Source organism: Zootermopsis nevadensis, unplaced genomic scaffold (genome assembly GCF_977971745.1).
Source record: "Zootermopsis nevadensis isolate Lab colony 2312 unplaced genomic scaffold, Znev_1.0 Znev_ptg000006l, whole genome shotgun sequence".
NCBI classification, from domain to species: domain Eukaryota; kingdom Metazoa; phylum Arthropoda; class Insecta; order Blattodea; family Termopsidae; genus Zootermopsis; species Zootermopsis nevadensis.
In genome coordinates, this window is record NW_028259138.1 from 11840087 (window position 1) to 11860678 (window position 20592).

At 35.6% G+C, this 20592-nt stretch overlaps 2 protein-coding genes across 9 annotated transcripts in view; one reads left to right on the forward strand and one right to left on the reverse strand.

Annotated features, from left to right (window-relative positions):
• The window catches only part of Nak (Numb-associated kinase), a 52010-nt gene extending 39290 nt beyond the window's left edge, over positions 1 to 12720 (forward strand). For 5 of the 6 annotated variants that reach the window (XM_022066499.2, XM_022066496.2, XM_022066500.2 and 2 more), the window contains one exon: positions 195 to 12720. In XM_022066499.2, coding sequence (XP_021922191.2) covers positions 195 to 1401 — 1207 coding nt within the window. In that variant the 3' untranslated portion in view covers positions 1402 to 12720. The remainder of the gene's footprint in view (positions 1 to 194) is intronic. The other variant, XM_022066497.2, reaches the window with a different exon arrangement.
• A 1448-nt stretch (positions 12721 to 14168) lies between these two features.
• On the reverse strand, positions 14169 to 19796 carry LOC110831000 (uncharacterized). Of its 3 annotated transcripts, XM_022066491.2 has the most exons (4): positions 19007 to 19794; positions 18104 to 18281; positions 17266 to 17603; positions 14169 to 15554 (listed from the first exon to the last, which is right to left on the reverse strand). In XM_022066491.2, exons 3-4 carry the CDS (start codon positions 17598 to 17600, stop codon positions 15068 to 15070), a joined length of 822 nt encoding a protein of 273 aa, XP_021922183.1. In that variant the 5' UTR covers positions 17601 to 17603; positions 18104 to 18281; positions 19007 to 19794; the 3' UTR covers positions 14169 to 15067. The 3 variants fall into 3 exon arrangements, with proteins under 3 accessions (XP_021922183.1, XP_087199828.1, XP_087199829.1); XM_087343702.1 differs by lacking the exon at positions 18104 to 18281 and having other exon boundaries at positions 19007 to 19796; XM_087343703.1 differs by lacking the exon at positions 19007 to 19794 and having other exon boundaries at positions 18104 to 18986.
• Between the last annotated feature and the right edge of the window lie 796 nt (positions 19797 to 20592).

Sequence of the window (20592 nt, forward strand, 5' to 3'; positions counted from 1 at the left end):
TAGGAAAAAAAACATTTTGATGTTATTTGTATTATTATGATGAGATGATTGTCATTTAGAACATTAATAGGAAGAATTCATAAGACATTTGGTGATTCTTACAGATTGACTTGCCATTATATTGTGGTTTTCCATTGCATTGTATCTACATTACTTCATAGTCTAATACATTTCTTAATCTTTCACTTGTATAGGTATGAGAATGTACTTGACACACCATTTCAAGAGCAGAAGGAAAACTCAGTTCCAGATTCGCTTTGTAGCAGCAGGTTTGAGAATTCTGTTCACTTTGCATCTTCGGTTCCTCCAATTGCAGAACAAGATGAAGATCCTTCAGATGGAGGTGGAAGCAACAAGGATTTGTTTGGTTCATCTCCATTCAGTTCTGGATCCTATATTGTTAATCCCTTCAGCAGTAATAATAGTCGAAGCTGTACCAACAATGGTGCTGCGATGGTCACCAGTGTTTCTCCATTGAATCCATACCAAGTAACAACTCCTTCACCTGTTGTCTTCCATCAGCAGGATTCTCCTTCCTTCACAAATTCTCAGCCTGAATATTTCAGTCCTTCACAGAAATTCCTCTTGCAGAATCCTGAACATCATTCCCTTGAATCACCAGGCAGCCCTTCAAGTGTGGTTAACAGTAACTTGGCAGCAAACTTGGCAACTTCACCAGCTGGAGTTACCCCAGTTTCAACTATTCTGAGGCAGCCTAGCAAACCACAACAGGATCTATTTGGTGCAGTTCCATTCAGCAAAATGACTTCACAGGTCCTCACAAAACAGTCACAGTCTATTAATTTTCCAAGACCAACAACCCTACCTCTCCGTCATGTGTCAGCAGCCATTGACACGGTTCCAACACTGAAATCTGACCATAGGCATTCCTATAGCATCAGTCCAGCAGCTGTAAGTGTTTTGAAGTCAGAACCCCTCGAATCCTGCTGCTTCCAAGGAGGTACAGCTTCTTCTCCAACAGAAGCAAACAGGCATAAAGGAAATAATGATACGTCTCCGAAGCTTCTCCAACGTAAGGATAAGACCAAGAGCAGTGACAAATCTAAATACCATCTAATAGAAGACTGTCATAGTAGTAAAGCAGAGAAACTTAATCCTTTACCTTCAAAATTGTCACATAAGACTGGGAAATCTATGACATCTTCAAGTTTTAGGAAGTCTTCTAAAGTTTCAAAGAAGATTGGAGGTGAGAAAACATCAAAAGTTGCTGCAGCTGGGTTCAGTAACATGAGTTTTGAAGACTTCCCCAGTGATGAGGGAGATGAAGTATTAACGGAACAAGTGGTTGTTCCATTTGAGGTGATTCGAGGTGAGAAACAGGCACATGAAGTAGAAAGGAAGTTTGGCTCGTTGAAACGACGTTCTAATCCATTTTCTTGAGGAACACTGCAGGTAAGCAACAGTTACCAACTGCTGTGTAACCCATAGTCTTAAATGATGGTGGTGAAGTAAAGTGATGAACATTAGTTTCTAAAAAAAACCATCAAAACAACAGGGTGTCTTCAAATTTAAAACTATGATTTGTAACAAATTAGTATTATGCCACAGATTGTGACAGACATTAAATGTTCATCATATTTTGAAGAGGAGCATTATTTATCCTTCAAATTTTAATTTGCAAAAGAAATAGTAGTTGTCTCCAGAAATAACGAGGAATGCTTTTGTACTAAAATCTTATCAAGTTGCCATTAGTCATCATGTGATTATGTGTAACATATAGACGCAACTTTCTTGCTGAATGCCAGTAAGATGCATCTTTGCAGTTCCTTCGTTTAAAGTGGCCGTGGTAGCCATAATCAGCTTTATGCTAAATATCTGACATAAACATTGATAGTGAATATTTAAATATAATTTACAAAGTTCTAGAGATGCACTGTACCAGTATTTGTGTATATTTTATTTATATGAGTGTGTAATGTGTAAAATAGATCATGACTTGTTGTGCTGATTATTGCTCCGTATGCGTGTGGGTACTTGAAGCATGCTGTGCTGCATGTCAGCCACTTGGTAACGTCAAAATTGTGTCTTTCATATACAGGAGTCCTTTATTACCTCACCATTTTATTCACATCTCTTTTCGTTCAGAGTTAAAGTTTGTGTGAATACTTCTTTGTCAAAGACTTGGGTTCACTTTGGAATTGCTGTGTGTGGTCAAGTATGCATTTGTAAGCCTGTTGAATGGGTCTTAAGCTTATCTCAACATGTGAATGTCTCTCTTCATCAAAAAGATTACAATAGAAATTGTTTCCCCACACACACTCATCATTCACCTTTGAAATTAAATACTCAGATTCCATACCAATGCAGTTCAAATAAAATTTGTTGAAATCTTGTTGATTCACAACAAAAGTACACATATCACCATACAGTGATACTAAAATATGCCAAGTTGCAGTTTCTGGAAAGCAACAGGTTACGCCCTGTTTCAGCTTATGTTCTGCTTTTGTGACGCTGTGTGTGGGGAAAATTTATTGAACTGTCTAAAACGGGTCGTCAACCTGGTCCCTTCCGCCCACTAGTGGGCGATTCAAGCTTTCATGGTGGGCGGTGGGGGTTTTTGTCCGTTGTTACAAATTTTGTTCTTCCTCCATATATCGAATACATTGCTAACAACTTCGAGAGTTTGACTTTTTAAAATATGCTTTTGCAATTTACTTTTGAATTCCATCTCTAAACTTTGAATATAGATAATAATTCACTGGACACTTCTCGAAGTATACTCGTGGACGAGGGAGCAAAGAATGAGCTCCGTAGCCAAAGGCACGAGTTTAGTGTGCATAACAAGGGCGGGGCTTACCACCAGCCATCACTCGGTCTTCAAGCTGTACCTCTTTCATGGTGGTGGGCAGTAAGGAAATTTTACCATCAACAAAGATACAAAAGTGGATTGACGACCCCTGGTCTAAAACATTAACAACACGTATGCTGCCAACTGTTGAGAGGAAGCAAATTTTCATTATGCTCTACTTGCACAACAAAACTTTAATGATGAAATGCTCTTGGGCTACAAGCCACGTCAGGTGGCTGAACTCTGAACAAACCATATCTTCTACCATCATTTTGAGAACCATCTCTGTGCTCATCCTCAGGGTTACTGCAAAAGCTTCACTCCATACAAAACTTGAGTGCTTGATATTTTTGAAGTTCCAAACTACAAAAGATGTGAGTGTACAGCTGGCATCATAATTCCAGTTATTCATAATATTCTTGTATTTGTCCATATGCGAATTTTGTATACTTTCCATTAACTAATGACAGTGAATGACAGGAAGAGAGGATGGTGTAGCCAGACCCAAATTATGAACCCCATTTGGGGCCAGTAACAGCTGCATCAACTTCATTGTCTGTCTGTTCCTGCCATGTTCTTCCCACTTGTCCTTACTGAACCCTGACCAGATAGGGTCTCACCGCATTCATACCTTGCCGTTGGTCCCATAAAAGGACCAGTATTTCCCTGTGTATGTATTCTTCACATTGTAGTGAGAGTGAAGAATGTCTTATGGGCCCATCCATATCTGTTCGTTGTTAGAACACATTTGTGTGTAACATTTGCATCAATGGGGTCTTTATCATTGGCCTGGATGCTGTTGAAGGTACAACAATGTTTTTGAAGGATTTAGTTTATTCATTTGAATGCTGATTCCATAGTTTGTACATCATGATTCTGCAGTAAATATTTTGAGGACCAGTTAACTAGTATTGATTATTTCATGCATAGAGTCTCTGTACACAGGAAATGACTGCAAATGATATATGCCGACATAGCGTTATGAAGCCATCTGCAATGTCAACAGCAGGTCAATCATTTCATTTTGAAACATCTGCATTTGTTTATAAGTTTTGTTGGCTGCATCTTGGACGATGCTTTGTGTTTATTTTCTAAATGCTATACCCTGGTCCTCGTGCGCCTGGCCGCTGGGACCGTGGGTTCGAGTCCCACTCAAGGCATGGATGTTTGTCCGCGTCTTTCTGTGTTTGTATAGGTAGAGACCTTGCGTTGGGCTGATCACTCATCCAAGGAGTCCTACCATTGTCCAAATAGATCAAATGAATAAATAAAAACCTCGACACCTGCGGGTAAAAAGAGAATAAAGATTAAGTAAGTAAAGTATACCCTGGTGAGGATTGCATAAATTATAAATAAATGAGTCATAAATATACCAATGACAAGTTTATTCCAAGTGAAACTTGGTAAGTGATGTAGTTATTTAAAACAAAGGTAAAATGTATGTGAACCTTCGGGTTCCTTATAGAAAGTGGACTATTCTTTGACAAGCTGAGTATACAATTGACTTTTCAAAGAATTTCCTGCACCATAGAGTGAGTGAGTAAATGTACTTGAATATTAAAAAGACAGTTTATAGAAGTGCTATATCATTAAAAATGTATTATCAACTCTGCGACTCTCCATAATTGCAATAATGCCATTTTAGTAAATGACTGGTTATTTTCAGACAGTTGTGTAAGTGACATTTTAAATTTAATTTTAACTATACAACAACGAAACTATTGTGTCATAGGGACTGAAATGTCACAGAAGTAAGGGAACTGTTATTAATGTGTGTGTGTGTCTTCAAAATTAGTTAATTGTAGTTGGTGAAGCCATCTACATGAACCTGAAGTTGTTACATCAGGTAAATATGCCCAAGAAATAGGCTGCTGTACTCACTTAATTTACAGACACTTCCATGTTCGCTATAAATATTAATTTCTTTTAATGGAATATAGAAACAAATGAAGTATCAGTGTTTATGAATTTGTAGGTAAATGTACAATCTTTGAGAAGGAGCATTAGTTTTTGGGAACAGACTCCAAATGTATACCTTGAGTATTCTCTTCCTTATATCTGCTGGCAATCTTTGGTATTAATATTGTTGGACTTCAGATTCTACGATAAGAGAGTTACTTAATGTTACTTCATTAGCATATTCTCATCTACCCTGCAGTATAAAGACACTGCAAAGAGCTCTCCATTCTCGTTTTTTTGTTTGTATTTGGACCTCATTTTATTCCATTCCTTTGCTTCTCAGTGTTTCCAGAATATTTTTTGGAGTTGTCTGGGTCTTCTTTCTTTCAATCTTGTCTGCCATACTTTTTAGCGTAGCTTTTATTTTCTATTTTAAATATATGTGTCCAGATCATCTGTGCAGTGAATTTTGTGTTCATTTAATGGACTGTAACTACTTGATTTCCTTTTTAACTCTAATTCAGAGATAGGAAATTTTTCACAGTGAGAATGACAGGAGCATGTACATGGAATTTGTGTTAAAACTGCTGTATTTACTTCTTTGTTCTATTACATTATTGCTTTGACATACCTCATTGGAGCACTTATTCATTTACCATATACCACCAAATTAGTGCAATAAAATAATGGTAAGGAAATCATGCTTACAGAAACCAACGCTTATTTCAATAAAATCTTCTCGGGCAACAAGCCGTGCTAGAATGGACTACAAGAAGATTTTGTTGCATGTAGTCGCTGCGTAAGCTTCAAGTCTTATACAACTCTTATTTGTTACAGATCAGAATGAAAACTTATTCAAGTTAATACAACATAATTTGCAGACACCCTGGTAGTTGTCATTTTATTGTAAGGCACCCAGATGATGTTATACCTATATGGCATTTCGTATTCCATACTTTCTTGTTTAATATTTCCTGAAGTGTATTTTTTCAAATGAAATTTTGAAGAAAGCAATCCAGAGTTTGTTACTGTTTTATTAAGTTTAATAAGATGAACCTGGATTTAGCTGGATCAGCATTTAAAACAAGACCAAACTGGATTCCTCACAGAAATACTCTTGGAAAATCACATCATTAGTTTGAGAATTTGTCCTCTGCATAGTGACTGCACTTGGCATGAATGTTGGCTAAAGAAATCTCATAGTTTATTTAGTTTTTATATGTAAAAATATAATATTCTGCTGATAAAAGCAGTGCTTTGTGTGTTCATAGTTATTAGTATATAACTAATGCAAGAAAATGTGTTAAATAACATTTAATTAACTATTCTCTAAGTTTAAATAGCAATGAAAATCTGGAAATGTAAAATCGTTGTGAATGTAAGCGATATCAGGCCTCCCACTTTAGTTAAGAGAGTCCACAGACAAGTATTTGTATGTAAATCTAAAACTTCAAGTGATAACTTACATTAATAAGGGTCTGCTTTATGTACACTGAATGAAATCACCATTTAATGCACCTATATTTCATTATAGAAAAGTACATTATACGAGGCGCGTCCCAAAAGTAAGTTTCCCTGGGGCCGTTTACAGAAACAAAACGCAATTTCATGGAAATATTTATTGCAACAGATACAGCAAGTGTCCAGCTATTTTTCAACATATTCGCCACCAGAATTGAGACATTTGTCATACCGTGGGATCAACTTTTGAATACCTGTGTCGTAGAAGTCTGCCGCCTGAGATTGGAACCACTGTGTGACAACCATCTCTGCCTCTCTGTCATTCTCAAAACGCTGACGCTGACCGGACAGGAATTTCTTGAGGTGTAGGAAAAGATGGAAATCACTGGGAGCGAGGTCCGGGCTGTAGGGTGAATGATTAAACACCTCCCAGCTGAACTCCTGCAGGAGACTTGCTGTCCGTCGAGCCGTGTGCGGCCTAGCGTTATCACTGACCGCACTTCACAGTCGGCGGGAGCTGGAATAAGAACCTCCATCTTCAACAGCTGCAACGATGCTACTGTGAGAACGCGGGAAGTACCGTTAGTGCATGCGCCATGCTACGTCATTGCTCTATCACGTACGCACAGTCGCTTCGCGCAATATAAGGTTTGCTAGCTGTGGGACGAGTAGGAAACTTACTTTTGGGACGCGCCTCGTATGTGAGTATATAGTGTTGTAAAAGTAATGTTTGTAAATGTTTTCCTCAGAGTTCATGTATGAACCACTTAAAACTATTGTATGTATCACACTGTTTAAACTTCTGGTGCATTTTTAAGTATTTTTAGAATTATCTAATACAAAATAAAACAGCAATGTCACTTTAAATTGGAAGTCTTCATAAGACAGTAAATTCTACTGGAGACCAAAATTTGAAGTATGTGTCTACCAGAAGATTAGTTACTGTTTTGTGAAATTTGATATTGCAAGACTCCATTGGAGCCAGAAAATGAGGGCTAAAGTGGTAAGATTTTTATGAAATATGATACTGCATATTCATGTTTGCCCCATTGAAGAATGCACTTCTTTGTCATCAAAGTAGAGGTGATGGCAGCTTATATCGCCAGAATCGATTGTGAAAATAAAAACAATACAATTTTAGAAAATAGGAAATGTTTCTTTTGTAATGACTCAGAAATCATTTCATACCATAGTGTCAGTAGATATAAAGTTATGTCACTTCTCCTTAATTGTGCCCAGTAATATAACGACATTATGGCAATATGAATAAATGAATGAATATTGCGGTATTTCATACAAAATAATGAGCAGCTTAGAAACTTATAAAACATGTACAGCATTGGCAACCTTTTAGGCATTTGTTTTAAATGTTTCATGGCGGATAAATAATCTGTTGCCATGGAAAAATATGTAGTACATAAGGGGATAAATGTAACTGATAAAATATTACATATAAAGAAAACAAAGTTTGGGCCAAATTAGTTAATCTATTGCTTTCCATTAATTACTTGGAACTTTATAGACAGGCTGTCATAATTGTGCAGATTAATAATCTCTTTCTGTTTTTAATTTCCTGTGGTATAAATGTGCATTGCTTTGAGTATTAGATTTCAGATGAAACAGTAAAAGTGTGTTGTTTCACTGAAAGATAGTCTTTGAAAATGGACATTCAGTGTGAAATTTAAGTTGAATTTTCTTGCTAAGAATTTATTATTTTCATTCAGCTGTTTTGTTCACATTGTACAGGTATCTTTTGCTATATATATATCTCGTCTTCTTTAGGAAGTGTTAAACAACATGCAGTGCCAAGTAAGATATTCCTTTGTACTAGGAAGGCCATTTTGTAAATTTTGTAAAATGTATCTACGAAAATTATTCATGCCTGATTTGAGTGGGAAGATAGTTTTCATTTGGTTTGTAGCCACAGAGGATCCGTTATGATGGAAATAATATTCTTTTGTTTTGTGTGCATATCTTTATTCTTTTGTAATGATATGTTGTAACCAAATTTCTGTAAAATGTATTATATTTATGGAATGATTTTTATGTTTAAACATGTATGTATAAAGTAAGCTTTACTTAGTTACTTTACCAGATATTTTTCTGTTGAATATTCTGTATATGTGTGTATGTTTTTACCATATAAGAAATATGTTGAAGGATATTTATAATCTTCATATTCATAATTAATTGAAGTTATCAAATTTTTTGTGCCGTTACTTCTTGAAATGCATTATTAGGTGTTCTTTATGCTTTAACATAGGCAAAGAACACCTTATGGGCCCATCCATGTCTGTCTGTCATGATTTTAGCTGAGATCTCGCTACTTGCTATCAGTGGTCCTAGGAACTATGTGATCTGCCATATAATACCTCGAGAACAGCTGATAAAATTGTCATTAAACAATGCGTGGCAGTCATGCCATTGTTATTGTAGTGACCTTGGATAACGTCGTATTTGTTATTCCTATGGTAGTCCTGTTATCATTGCTACCCATCATGTCATAAATGTTGATGTTTGTACCCATGCAGTAAATCAAGAATGACTAGACAGATTTTCATGAAATTTGATATGGATGTTATTCCATTTGACATTACTCAAAACCCATGTATGTTATGCTGTTGGTGCCTAGTGTAAGTAATATCAGACTTTTTAAATTACTTCAGTCATTAATACCAACATAATGGATGGAAGGATGAAGACTATACTTGTCATCTCCTGTGATGACCCCAGCATCCTCTATGGTGTGTCCGTGGAATATGGCATAAAGAACACCTTTTCAATCTTGTTTGATATTGATAGATTTCAAGTTTTTCTGTGTTTTGTGAGGAGATTTTTGGAACGTTATGATAAATGTTGTGCCTGTATAATGTTTGGTAAGCAAGTATATTGTTATGTATTATACAGTACTATGCGTCTGTCCTCAGTATATCATCTGGGTGCACAAAGCAATGCTATCATTCATTTGATATTTAAAGTATTAGCATGTAATTTATGGAGAAAATTTAAAGTGTCCGCTGCTAGTGAACATGGTGATATATGGGACATGCCCAGTAAGATAATGGATCCAATAAAATCTTCTCCGACAACGAACTTAAACAGTTGTGGATAAAAGTCCATTGTTTTGAAGACCAGCTGTTTACATCATCAGGAGAATGATGTGAGGTTGACCACTGATGATGTTCATTTTTACTTGATCAAAGTTTCCTCCTGTAGAGACATTTTTCAATGGGGGAATAGGAGCTGAACCTGACTGTAATCCATTCACTAGGAGTTGTAACACTTGAACTTTGGGCCCAGGTGGCCCAATCAGTGTTGTCTGAAAAAACTCGCCCTTCATGGAATGCCTGTCCTCTGCCCCCTTCCAGCCTCTGTCTGAACACTGTCACTTTACGTGGCATCTCATCAGTTTTTGTTCATTGTCGTCTGTGGACCCATTCATCTGAGTATCGCTTAACCTTTTCAATATGCTGATGAGGGCATGCCGTGCCTGGGAGTTAAATTTGTTGGGATGCAATAGTATTTGCACTCCTGACAAGATTGGCGGCCTCATCATAGTCAGTTTTGTGGCTGAGTTCTGTGCAGTGTTCTGCAGAAGTAGATTTTTCCATTTGGTTTTGTCGTATGTGATGTTCATGTCATACATACATCTTGCCACTCTTACACAGGATGCGATAAATGCCTAGCACATTACACTCTTAATTGTTTTCATCAACCTTAACAGTTGCTTTCCCTTACTGGCTGGTGTATTGTCTTAATATTTATATTTTGCTAGCAGTCTGCTGGTCTTCCCAGGGATAGTCCGCATATAAGGTATTATGGCCATGCTTTGTTGATTCAGTCTCTAGAGTCGTGCTTATTCTTTGCATAAGAAGGGACTGTTTTATCTCCATTATTCTATAGCTCTTCTTTCAAAAAGATTTCTTCAAATGATCCATTTCTCCCTCTAAACTGCCTGAATTGTAAATTGTCATGGCCTGATAATATATGTAGAAAGGATGACCCTTTTTAGTACCACTTGATGTTCTGAAATCACATGAAGTTAGAGGTCCATGTTAGTAGGTTCTGCTGGATAAAGCAGAAACTTCTGGAGTTCATCTTCTCCGTACGGCCATATCATAATAGTGTAATCAACATATCTAAACCATTGGGTTGGTTTGCTGTTTCTCTGAAATAGTGAATATAAGTTACCTACTACTGGGGCAAGTGGTGAGCCTATGGCCATGCCAATTGTCTGTTCATAGAATTTCCCTTTGAAGAGAAAATATGTCAAAGTGAGTGAGCATTTGCTGGAACAATTCCATCATCCTGCTATTAAAGTGCTGTTCCAGGAGAACTTTGATGAACAGGGATATCGCATCAACTTACCAGTATGTCAGTCTTCTGTAGATGTATCATTACATCAACAGAAGACCATGGACGAATGATTGGCCAATTTTGTTTTCAGGTAACACTTATTGAGCATCTTGGGCCTGAAGGACAGGTGCAACAACTCCTAGTGAATTATTTTGACTCAGATCTGCTGCTATTCCCCATTGGCCAATGGCTGTATGGGAGGAAACTTTGACCATGTATATAAACATCATCAGCAGTCTTCCTGCACATCTTTCCCCTGATGATGGAGGCAGAGATGGTCTCTGAAATATTGGGCTTCTGACAACTGATGCAGCTTGTTGCTTAAGAAGAGTTTATTGAGGTCAGTCACCATGAAAGCTTCAATTCTTTTAAGTAGTGGATTGCTTATCACTATGTTGTACCATTCTTTTGTGCTGTGCAATGTCTGGCTGCTATCATCTGTCTCCCATACAGATCAAAAATGCACTGTCTGATTTCCTTCTTCTTTTTTTAAAAAAAGATTCTGCTAGACATTTCACATATGTTGTCTGTTACGTGGAATTACGAGATGGGTTATACATCTTGTTTGATTGAGGTGTATGAGGCAAGAACGCAGTTCGATTTATATGAACTTCAAGAAATCGAATAAAAAGTAGATCATTTTTCGCAAATTTGTGTGTAAACAACATTCATGGGTGATGTAAGTGACTGAATTCACTTTGTTATAGTACCAAAATGCCTGGTGTGGTTTACCAAATCAGATGGTAACAGAAAGCATATGATTCTTTTGGAGCCACTCTCTTCTTAAACCAAACTCTTCAGTTGCTCAGTAATGTTATATTTGAGAGTAATATATATATATATTTGCATGATGCATGTCCAGTTATTGTAAAGTTATTACTTTAAGATTTTTAATTTATTTATGTTGATTTTTCAAACTATTTATGCTTCAAGAGATGCACTTTTATCCATTCCAGTATTTAAGTTCACAAAAAAAGATAGGTATCATAATCAGAATATTTAATAATGCACATAAATTAATTGAGAAGTCAGAAATATATCTGTTTGATGGCATTTTCTCTGTTAATGAATTTGGTAGGAATCTCTGTTTTGGTTCATAAAGTGGACCAGGCTCCGAGTACCCACATTATTTTTATTGTGATCTTCTGATCGCAGAGAAACATTGGTATACAACCAGAAAACTATGTGGCACAACTGAAAAGACCACAATGTAAACTCACATTGTCTTGAAAACTTCAGGGACAATCTGGAGGCGCTAATCAGGGTTTAGTCAGCCAGATGCTAATGGTAGGAGAACTAGTATTTAGCTTTCTGTCTTCTGGGTTGTTGCGCTGTGTAGTCTGGTCGATGGTTACCAACGTTTCAGAGGTCATACTGCCTCCGTCATCGGGGCGACGAATATTAATAATGTAATAAACATCTACCAGACTACACAGCGCAACAGCCCAGAAGACAGAAATATTCATACTCGCCGCTGTGAAAACCTCAAATCTTATGAACTAGTATTTGTTTAATAATGTTAATATCTTTGCTGTGTGCTGATTTGTGGGTGTGAGACAGTTTCCATACTACCATGTTGAATTTGCCATAAACAATTGAATGAACTGTAATCCTATGTGTTGGAATGTTCATGTATTTCTGCATCAGTTGAAACTTCCTGTAGATTTGAGTTGAATAGAAACGCTTTCCTGAAGTAAATGAAGTTTAACATGGTGGCCATTCTACTGTTTCATTAACCAAGTGCCTGCCAGAAAATGAATGATAGTTTTGTAAGATGTTTGTAAGTTATGAAATATTATATACTGCCTGTTATCAAAAAAAGAGCTTTAAAAGATTAATGGTCATTTATAAACTATATATATTATCATGTATTATTATTGTCATGCATTTGGTACTGACTTAAAGCAATATTTGCAACATCAGGAAATGTTTCTTTGGAGCTTGGTAAGGCAGCTGGAAGACTGTAATTTTATATCTGTTTCAGCTAGCTTTTGAAGAGAAGAAAAATAAAGATGTCATCAGCTTTTAAATGTTTTACAGTTACAGATCATGATATTGGCTAAGGTTTTCTTATTCAGTTTGGTTTGCAGTGTTGGGCATAATGAAATAAGACAGAATGACATCTTTCTCTGTATGATTTTTTATGCGGAAATAAAAATATTGTATTGCTATTGCAATAGGAGAATTACAACTAACTATTCAGAGTATGAAAAGTAGCTTTTATTTTACCAAAATTATATTGCATGTGTTAAATAAGATAGAAAAAACAGTATTTACTGCTTTCAGTATTAACCATGTAAATAACTTCTGCTTATGATTCATTTCATCACATTTATTGATATTCTTGTGTATTATAGGAAGTGCTTCCACATTCAGGTTTGTGTATTATATGCAGTTTTGCGTCAGGCCACGACAGTCTATCTAGTACACATATCAATTTAAATTGATTTTGAAATATTGTAAATATTGGGTGAATTGTTTCTACATTTAGTGTTTTTAGTGCCTGCCTTCTATAGCTTAGAGATATTCAAAGCATGCTTGAAATATATTAATACATTGAGGCTCTTTTATCCATTGTTACGTGGATAAATAATTGTTAATCCCTAATCACAGTAAGGCTTTGTAGATATATCCCATTTAAATCAAAAGCCACAAATAAATCATTTATCATAAACAAATTTTCCTAAGTTGATACTAATCTGCAACTACTAGTATCTGTTAGGTTCAATAAAAGAATACCAGCCTTTTACCAAATTATGGCAAGTAAAACTTTTGTATCATATTATGGACAAATTAAGAAACCTGTGCTGCTCTTTGGGTTGGTTGTTTGAATATTTAAATTAATACTGACTCTTTAACAATGGAATTCCATCTACTAGAAAAGTATTTTTAATGTCTAGATTTCGTCAGTTTGTATGTAATGCTATACCGTTACTTGAATTAATTAAAACACACGTTGCAACATTACATATATGGGCCTCAGTGTTTTAAAAATAATAAAAAATAGAGGGTTAGCTGAGTATGTGTCACTCTAGCTATAGACACTAAAAATTTTGAACTTCACATCTGTGTAGTGGTCCAACAACCATGAAAGGAGTATATTTCTGAAGACGGTTGTCTTCTGGGTTGTTGTGTCTTGTAGTCAGGGTGATCACCCTGATGATGGAGGCAGCAAGGAACTCTGAAACGTCGGTAAACTTCTACCAGACTAGACGGTGCAACAACCCAGAAGACAGCCAACTTCAGACTCACCACCGTGAAAACCTCAAATCCTACACAGTATATTTCTGTTCTTTCTTTCTCCCTGTGTGGGAACACTCTGTGCTTATTCTTCTTTTAAGTGTTCTGCTTTCCCTCTCTGCTATTTTGTTATATTACATAATCAAAGTGTCATCTTTTTATATATGTGATAATTTATATATGTGTGTGCAAATAATCTAGAGACAGGGCTTTTAGAAATCATGTTATTAAACTATTTGGAATACAAGTAAGAAATATTTGCATTTACCACCTAAAATATGTGGTTAATTATGTTTAGGTAGTATACATATTTCTCTTTAAATTGGATCAAAACTTGCAGATAAAAATTACAATTTGATTTTGCCTTGTATGAGCAGTGTTGAATTCAAATATTGAAATGAAATATCTTCAAAATGTGTATTTTCCTGAACTTTCCTTACATATAAGCTAGTACAGTATTTGATTTTCAGGATATTAGTTATTTGCATACTTTAAGCCAAGAAAAGGCTTTGCTTTAATTGTACATATCCAATAATAATTTACTGGTAAAATGAGGCAATGTTTTATCATCAGTTATTTTTAAGAGTACTTAAAACTACCATCAAGGAATTGAAGAGGATCAGTAAAGACTATAACTTATTGGCCTATTATCAGGTGTAGGGTGCAGGTATATAGATAAAGTTCTTTATTAGCTGAAAATATGTTTTGTAAAGAATTCTTCCTGACCTGGAAAAACACTTCTAACCTCTAATCCAGCCCTTCAGTTAGAAAGTTTGCTCACTTCTGATGTAGCGCATGACAACATTTTTGTGGTTATTAATGGTTAATATAACAAAATATTACATAATCAGACACCATGGCATATAAAAAATAATTTTCTTTAAATGCTTCTACCTACAAAGTACTTGAACATTTCAGTGATTCATTTGTGGGGAGAGGTGGTATAGCTCCTACTCTTTCTTGACCTCGGCACTAGATGGGGGTGGGTGGTGAGCATCACGCAATGGCCGCGCTTTACCCCTGGGAAAGGACCACGGTACCCATTGGATAGGAGGCTGGGTGGGCCCCACATCCAGTCTAGAGGAAAAAATCCTCTGCCTCAATCAGGAATTGAACCCCAGTCGTCCAGTCTGTAGCCAGTCTACTGACTGAGCTATGTTGGTTCATGGTCTTACTGACAGTATAAAATTAAAACATACAATGGTGGTATGACATGATGTTCATACCAAGTTTAAGTAAAATCTGTAAATTCATTCAGAAGTTATTAGGAAGGCCAGGTATACACTGAAATGCATAACATGTTTATCTTCTACTGCCACACCAACCTCTTGAATTATATACAAGAATGCCATTGTTTACAAATATAGTAATCCATACAACACAGTTAATGCAAGCAGAACCTACAGCTGTCTGTAGAGATAATCCGGTGTTGATGAATGGCCCTCGCTCAAAATCTTTTTCTTCATGTGGGCGGTTGTAATTTACATACTCTTTTCGTTGGAATGGTCTTGTGACAGGTTCCAAGTAATCCATGAAGTCAAATATAGCTCCACATGAGAGCCGTCCATTAATAGCTGCTGCCATCTGACCAGTTATTTGACTGTCTTTAGAAAGACTTGTCCTGTATTCTCCACAAGTCTTGTAGTATCCATAAATTAGAATACCTGCATTAATTATCAGCAAAATACTTATGCAACATGCCAAGATAACCAGTCCTGTCCAGCAAATGCATCCAGGGTCTTCAGCCACTCTCCTTGAACGTTCTGTCATTACGATGACGACCCCTTTCCTGTAAATTCAATATAATGCGTATCTGTTGTATGGTATACTGTAATTACATCAATATAAGTATAAAAACATTGCTTCCTTTACATTATATCAGCTAAAACTATATATGTATGGTAAATGGTAATTAATGTTAAGTTCTGAAATGCTGCAAGGGTCCAGTGGCATGCTCTTATGAGCACACTAATGATGTTTTGGGTTCCATAAAAAGTGGATAATTTTTAAAGTAACTTAGTGACTTACCTTTTTAAGAAGGACTCTGTTCCATGAAGTTTGATAATGCTGATATGTGAGTTATGTTTAAGGTTAAGGAAGAAAGAGGTCACAAAGTAAAATTAAAAATAATAAAGTTGTCCTTGTGCCACGAAGATGAATTAGGAGGCATTATAGTGAAGTTCTATGCATTCTAGATGCAGATGAGTGGTTATTTTCACAATCCAGCCACTTTATTCCTGAAGGAATCCTCAGTACCTGTTGGATATTAGGCTGGATGCATCTGAACATGGTAGCAAAGAGGAGAAACTATTTGTTATAAAAATTGAACCCCAATTGTCTTCTGACTGAGCTATCCCAGCATGGTAGATGAGAAGTGCTTAGATAGAAATTAATTATCATCAGAAGTTAAGTGAATGAATGAACTACACTTACTTTCTCCAAGGGAAACATCCTGAATGTAGTTTTTTGTTTGAGGTTATGTTGTGTATATGGACAATCACAGAATACAAGGGTCATCAGTGCTGTATTACATGGTTGAAGTGAGACATAATATAAGTCTGTCAGAAAATGTCACAAAACATATCAGTACAAGTTCTCAGGAAAACCAGTTCTAAGTAGACAACATATACGTTACCTGGTCAGTAAGCTGAAAACAGCAGGATCATTACTGAACAAAAAGCCAGGTAGGAAATGAACTGTGCTGACATAAGAGACTTTGGATGACTTTGATGCTAGACTTCAAACATCACCAAGGAAATCTGCATGAAGGACTACAAAATTGTGCAGTGATAGTTTATGCTTTGAAAGATTGTGATCTGGTTGTGAGAATGATTTATTTAATTGGTTTCTTTGGTCTACACATGATGAAGAAGTTGATCCAAAACTAGTGTTCTTTCCCATCACACATGGTTTATTGGAGTGCAGAAAATTCAAGACATATTCACAGACCTTCTCTTCATGAAAGGATTGGTGTTTGGTAAGTGATAAATGCACACAAGATAACGACCTGCCATCACCAACTGCTACCCCTGCAAAGAAACTGTGGGTTGGAGCCTACCGATTGCCACTTCATGGCATAGCCAGACTTTGGGCTGAGAATAGAACATGGAGCCTCCTGAATACAAAATAGGAATACTGACCTCTGCAACATAAGATTTGAGGCTCTTACAGTGCTGAAAGTGTCGATATTGGTCTTTTAGGTTATAAAGGTGTTATCTTACAGGTGGATATGAACATACCCTAATATGGAGACTGTGTTTCTCCACAACATTGGTATCTACCTATGAATCCACACAGCATTACAATCCAGAATAGCAACAGTGGCATCTACAACATTATGTTCAGTAATTGGAGGAGTGTAGAAACAAATATAAGAAATAGAAGTAACTGGACAAAAGAAAATGGAAATGGAGTTTTGAGGTTTCAACGCACGGATCATGATGATGACTCTGACAAGGAACTTTCTCTGAGAGGGTTGTTCTCATAATGAAAATACGAACCTGTGTCTTCGTGTTTTTCTTCCTGTAGTATTATCTGCCTCTTTGCTGAACATAGAGACTCTGTAGCCATGATACACAGCCATAATGACAGCAATGATAAAGGCTGGTACTGAAGCAAGTGTTATAAAATAACACACTGAGATGTCACCACCATCGAAAGAATTGAATGTTTGTTTGCCAAAGAGAATGCACCCACAGTTAACACTCAAGCACCTGTCAAGAATTTCTTCCCAGTGGTTCCATGGCACTGCACTGCAGATTATGGTTATCAATGACAAACATCCTCCAGCACTATAAAGAAAGGTAAGTTGTTTCTCACGTTCATGTAAACCCATAACCTGTAACAATATATAAAATTGTCTTAAGGGTGGAACTTCAAATTACAGTGGCACTGCAGTGTCAGTGGCAAGCCAAAGAAAGACATTGCAGAGCCAAACTAGTGAACATTGTGTTGGATGCATCCTTATGTTGCCACAGCAAGAACTGAATGGGAAATCCACTGCTTTGCATGAGCAATTGCTGTGGACATAAGCATATGCATTATAAATCATGGAAAATATATTTTGCTTCAATGCTTTAAGATACAAAATTTAAAATTTATTGTTTAATGTATGTGTCTGGTTTTCCAGCAAAGTCCAGTCCTGTTGAGTACATGATATAGTTTTAAAAAAAATAAGTTTAAGCATGAAAATAACATAAAGTTCAATTATTAGGTAATTATTTGTAATTAAAAGGTCTAGTATTTTATTCAAATAAAAGTAGTATCCAAAAGAAAGACTGATAACACCTAAATAGGAATGACACTACTCGATATGTCTCGATTATGAAATCTGTTTACCTTTACTTTATACAAGTAGTTGAACAATCTTGATACTGTTGACTTCACTTATATATATACAGCTAAGTTGTTTTCTTCACACCCAAATTTATTTTTGACTTTAACAAAACATTACCTAGAAACTCTGGAGTTTCTCTTATCAATGAAAGTACCCCACCTATTTAACCGGTTATGATATCTGTAAAATAAACATATAGTGAAGATAAGACATGAATGTGTATAGATAGACAAGGATGCAGAGGTGCATATGGGATTTGTTGTTGTGGCACATAATCAATGTAATTTCATGTTCACGCCTTTGTTTTGGGTACTGTTTTTTCTTTTTGTGTTATGTTAATTTAATTTTTAGGTATTTATAAAATTTAAAAAATGCATATACGTATGGCACTTCAACATTCAAATGAAGATAAAAATATCCTTGGCAATTATTTTTATTTCATGTTCTTGAAATATCTCAGTTACATCCAGACAGAATTTTATGAAATATTGGAAGGAGATCTTTTAGCCACTTCAGTCCAAAGTGTCAACCAACAAAGATGCAAATATGGTATCACTTCTTGAGTTGAACTGTTTGATTATGATGAAATGTGGTATAGATAATCCTCACTAAAGGATGTTAAATTTGATTCTGAGTCACATCGATCCATTTGTTTTTCCAGAATACAAAGAAGATAAAAAGATCTGTTATCTCTTTTGACTCTTAACTGTCTGAGTCTTTCCTACCAGAGCTAAATTTCCAGCCCAATTTAACTCCTCTTATTTGATTATTCTCTGACAATGCTGTGATCTATATAATTTTTTTTCTTAGGTCCAAATGTTTTCTGAGCATGTGCTTTTCACACACTTGCAAATAATTTTCTCATGCTCATTAAAATCATTCATAAATTTAACCAACTTACTTACCACCATTAGAAATTGTGTGGAGCTGAAAATCTTGCTAGAGTTTTACAGATACTGTATGCCTTTACTCTTCAGTAAAACACAGGGAAAACAGAAGCATAGGAAGAGTACAGTGTTTGACGGTGGTCTAGTAATTGTATACTGGCCTTGTGAGTCCTATCTGTCTCATTTGCCTCATAATCTACAGACAGTAGATTACTTTTATCCTTCCCTACATTTTCCATTTGCATTCTTTACTTATTTAAACAGTTCTTGGAATGCTTTATGAACTTACTGTATCTAAACACAAAAACAATAGAAGCATTAACACTTTATTATAAATACAGTGATCATCATTTAAAAAAGTTTGGCATCAGACTGTGACTTATGTGAACATCAGAATTCACCTGATATTGCTTCCTATAATTTTTCCAGGTTGAATTATATTGGAAATAATATGAAAATGTGATTCATGTAGAAAAATGTGTTCATTCTTTTATGAAAATGTGGATTAATGGAAAAGTGGTTTCTAAAATATCTTCTGTATGTTAGTGTACTCTTTCAGCACCAAACAATTCAAGTATTTCCTTCATGTTTGGAATTTCTAAATTTTTACCTTAGGCACTTGTACGATAAACACTGCAGCTTAGATATTAAAAGAACTTTACTGCTTGAAGGTCAGAATGCAGACTGGTGATTTCCTGAAAAATGTTTCAGATTAATATAATTAATTTGTAAGACTACTGTACCAAATTATATTACCATATACATGTCACATGTAATTCTATAAAATGAGAATGAGTTCAAATATGTACAAACCATATGGGGGGGGGGGGGGGGGATGGATATATATATATATAAACATCCTGAAGAAAATAGATCTTGCTTCTACGATGACTTCATTTTTGTGTATACAATAGTAAAATACAAGGTGGTGCATAAGTTACTTAACTGAGATCAGTTTCTTTATTCACTGTGAAAGAATAATCAAAGAAGAAAACAGATGAAGATTATGAAAAGAACTGGTTACAAAGTTTTTCATTGTGTTTAATACATGTATGGCACCTATTGCTGTAAAGTTCTTTGGGTGTAAGGTTTGGAATCTTGGTGAAAACTTTTAATGATACAATTCACAAATTCCATCAGACTGTCAGGATTACACTCATTTTAAACTTGCAGCACCACAAATCTGAAGGGTTTTAAATGTAGGCTTATGACTGTGTTGTGATCCTGCTTTGGAAATTTTTCTCATTGACTCTGAACAAAGGCTTGTGTACATTTTTCATATTTTCTTGTTATATGAGGCGTTGGTCTTCTACTTCTTTTGAAATCAGTGATATTTAATGTGTAAGTAGTATATTTATTTATTTCCGTCAGTACACAAACTTAGTTGTTAAAATTGGTGTTATTAAAGCTAAAACTTTAAAATTTGGCGCTTATCATCGCTATTACGATGTTACAATTTTAGCGCTCATTATTTTATTTCACAACATGTTTCAATGCAACCGCATCATCTTCAGGCTATTTTCGTCTTTAAAACTAATGTATATTTATTAATGCAACTATCGTTGATTTGTTTGTTTTGTAGTTTTCATTTTTGTAGGTTGTTT

Excerpts from the sequence above, each read along its gene's own strand:
- LOC110831000 (XM_087343702.1), bottom strand. Across the intron at positions 15,555-17,265 it reads AGAAAAACACGAAGACACAG|GAAAGGGGTCGTCATCGTAA; the intron begins GTTCGTATTTTC and ends TTGAATTTACAG.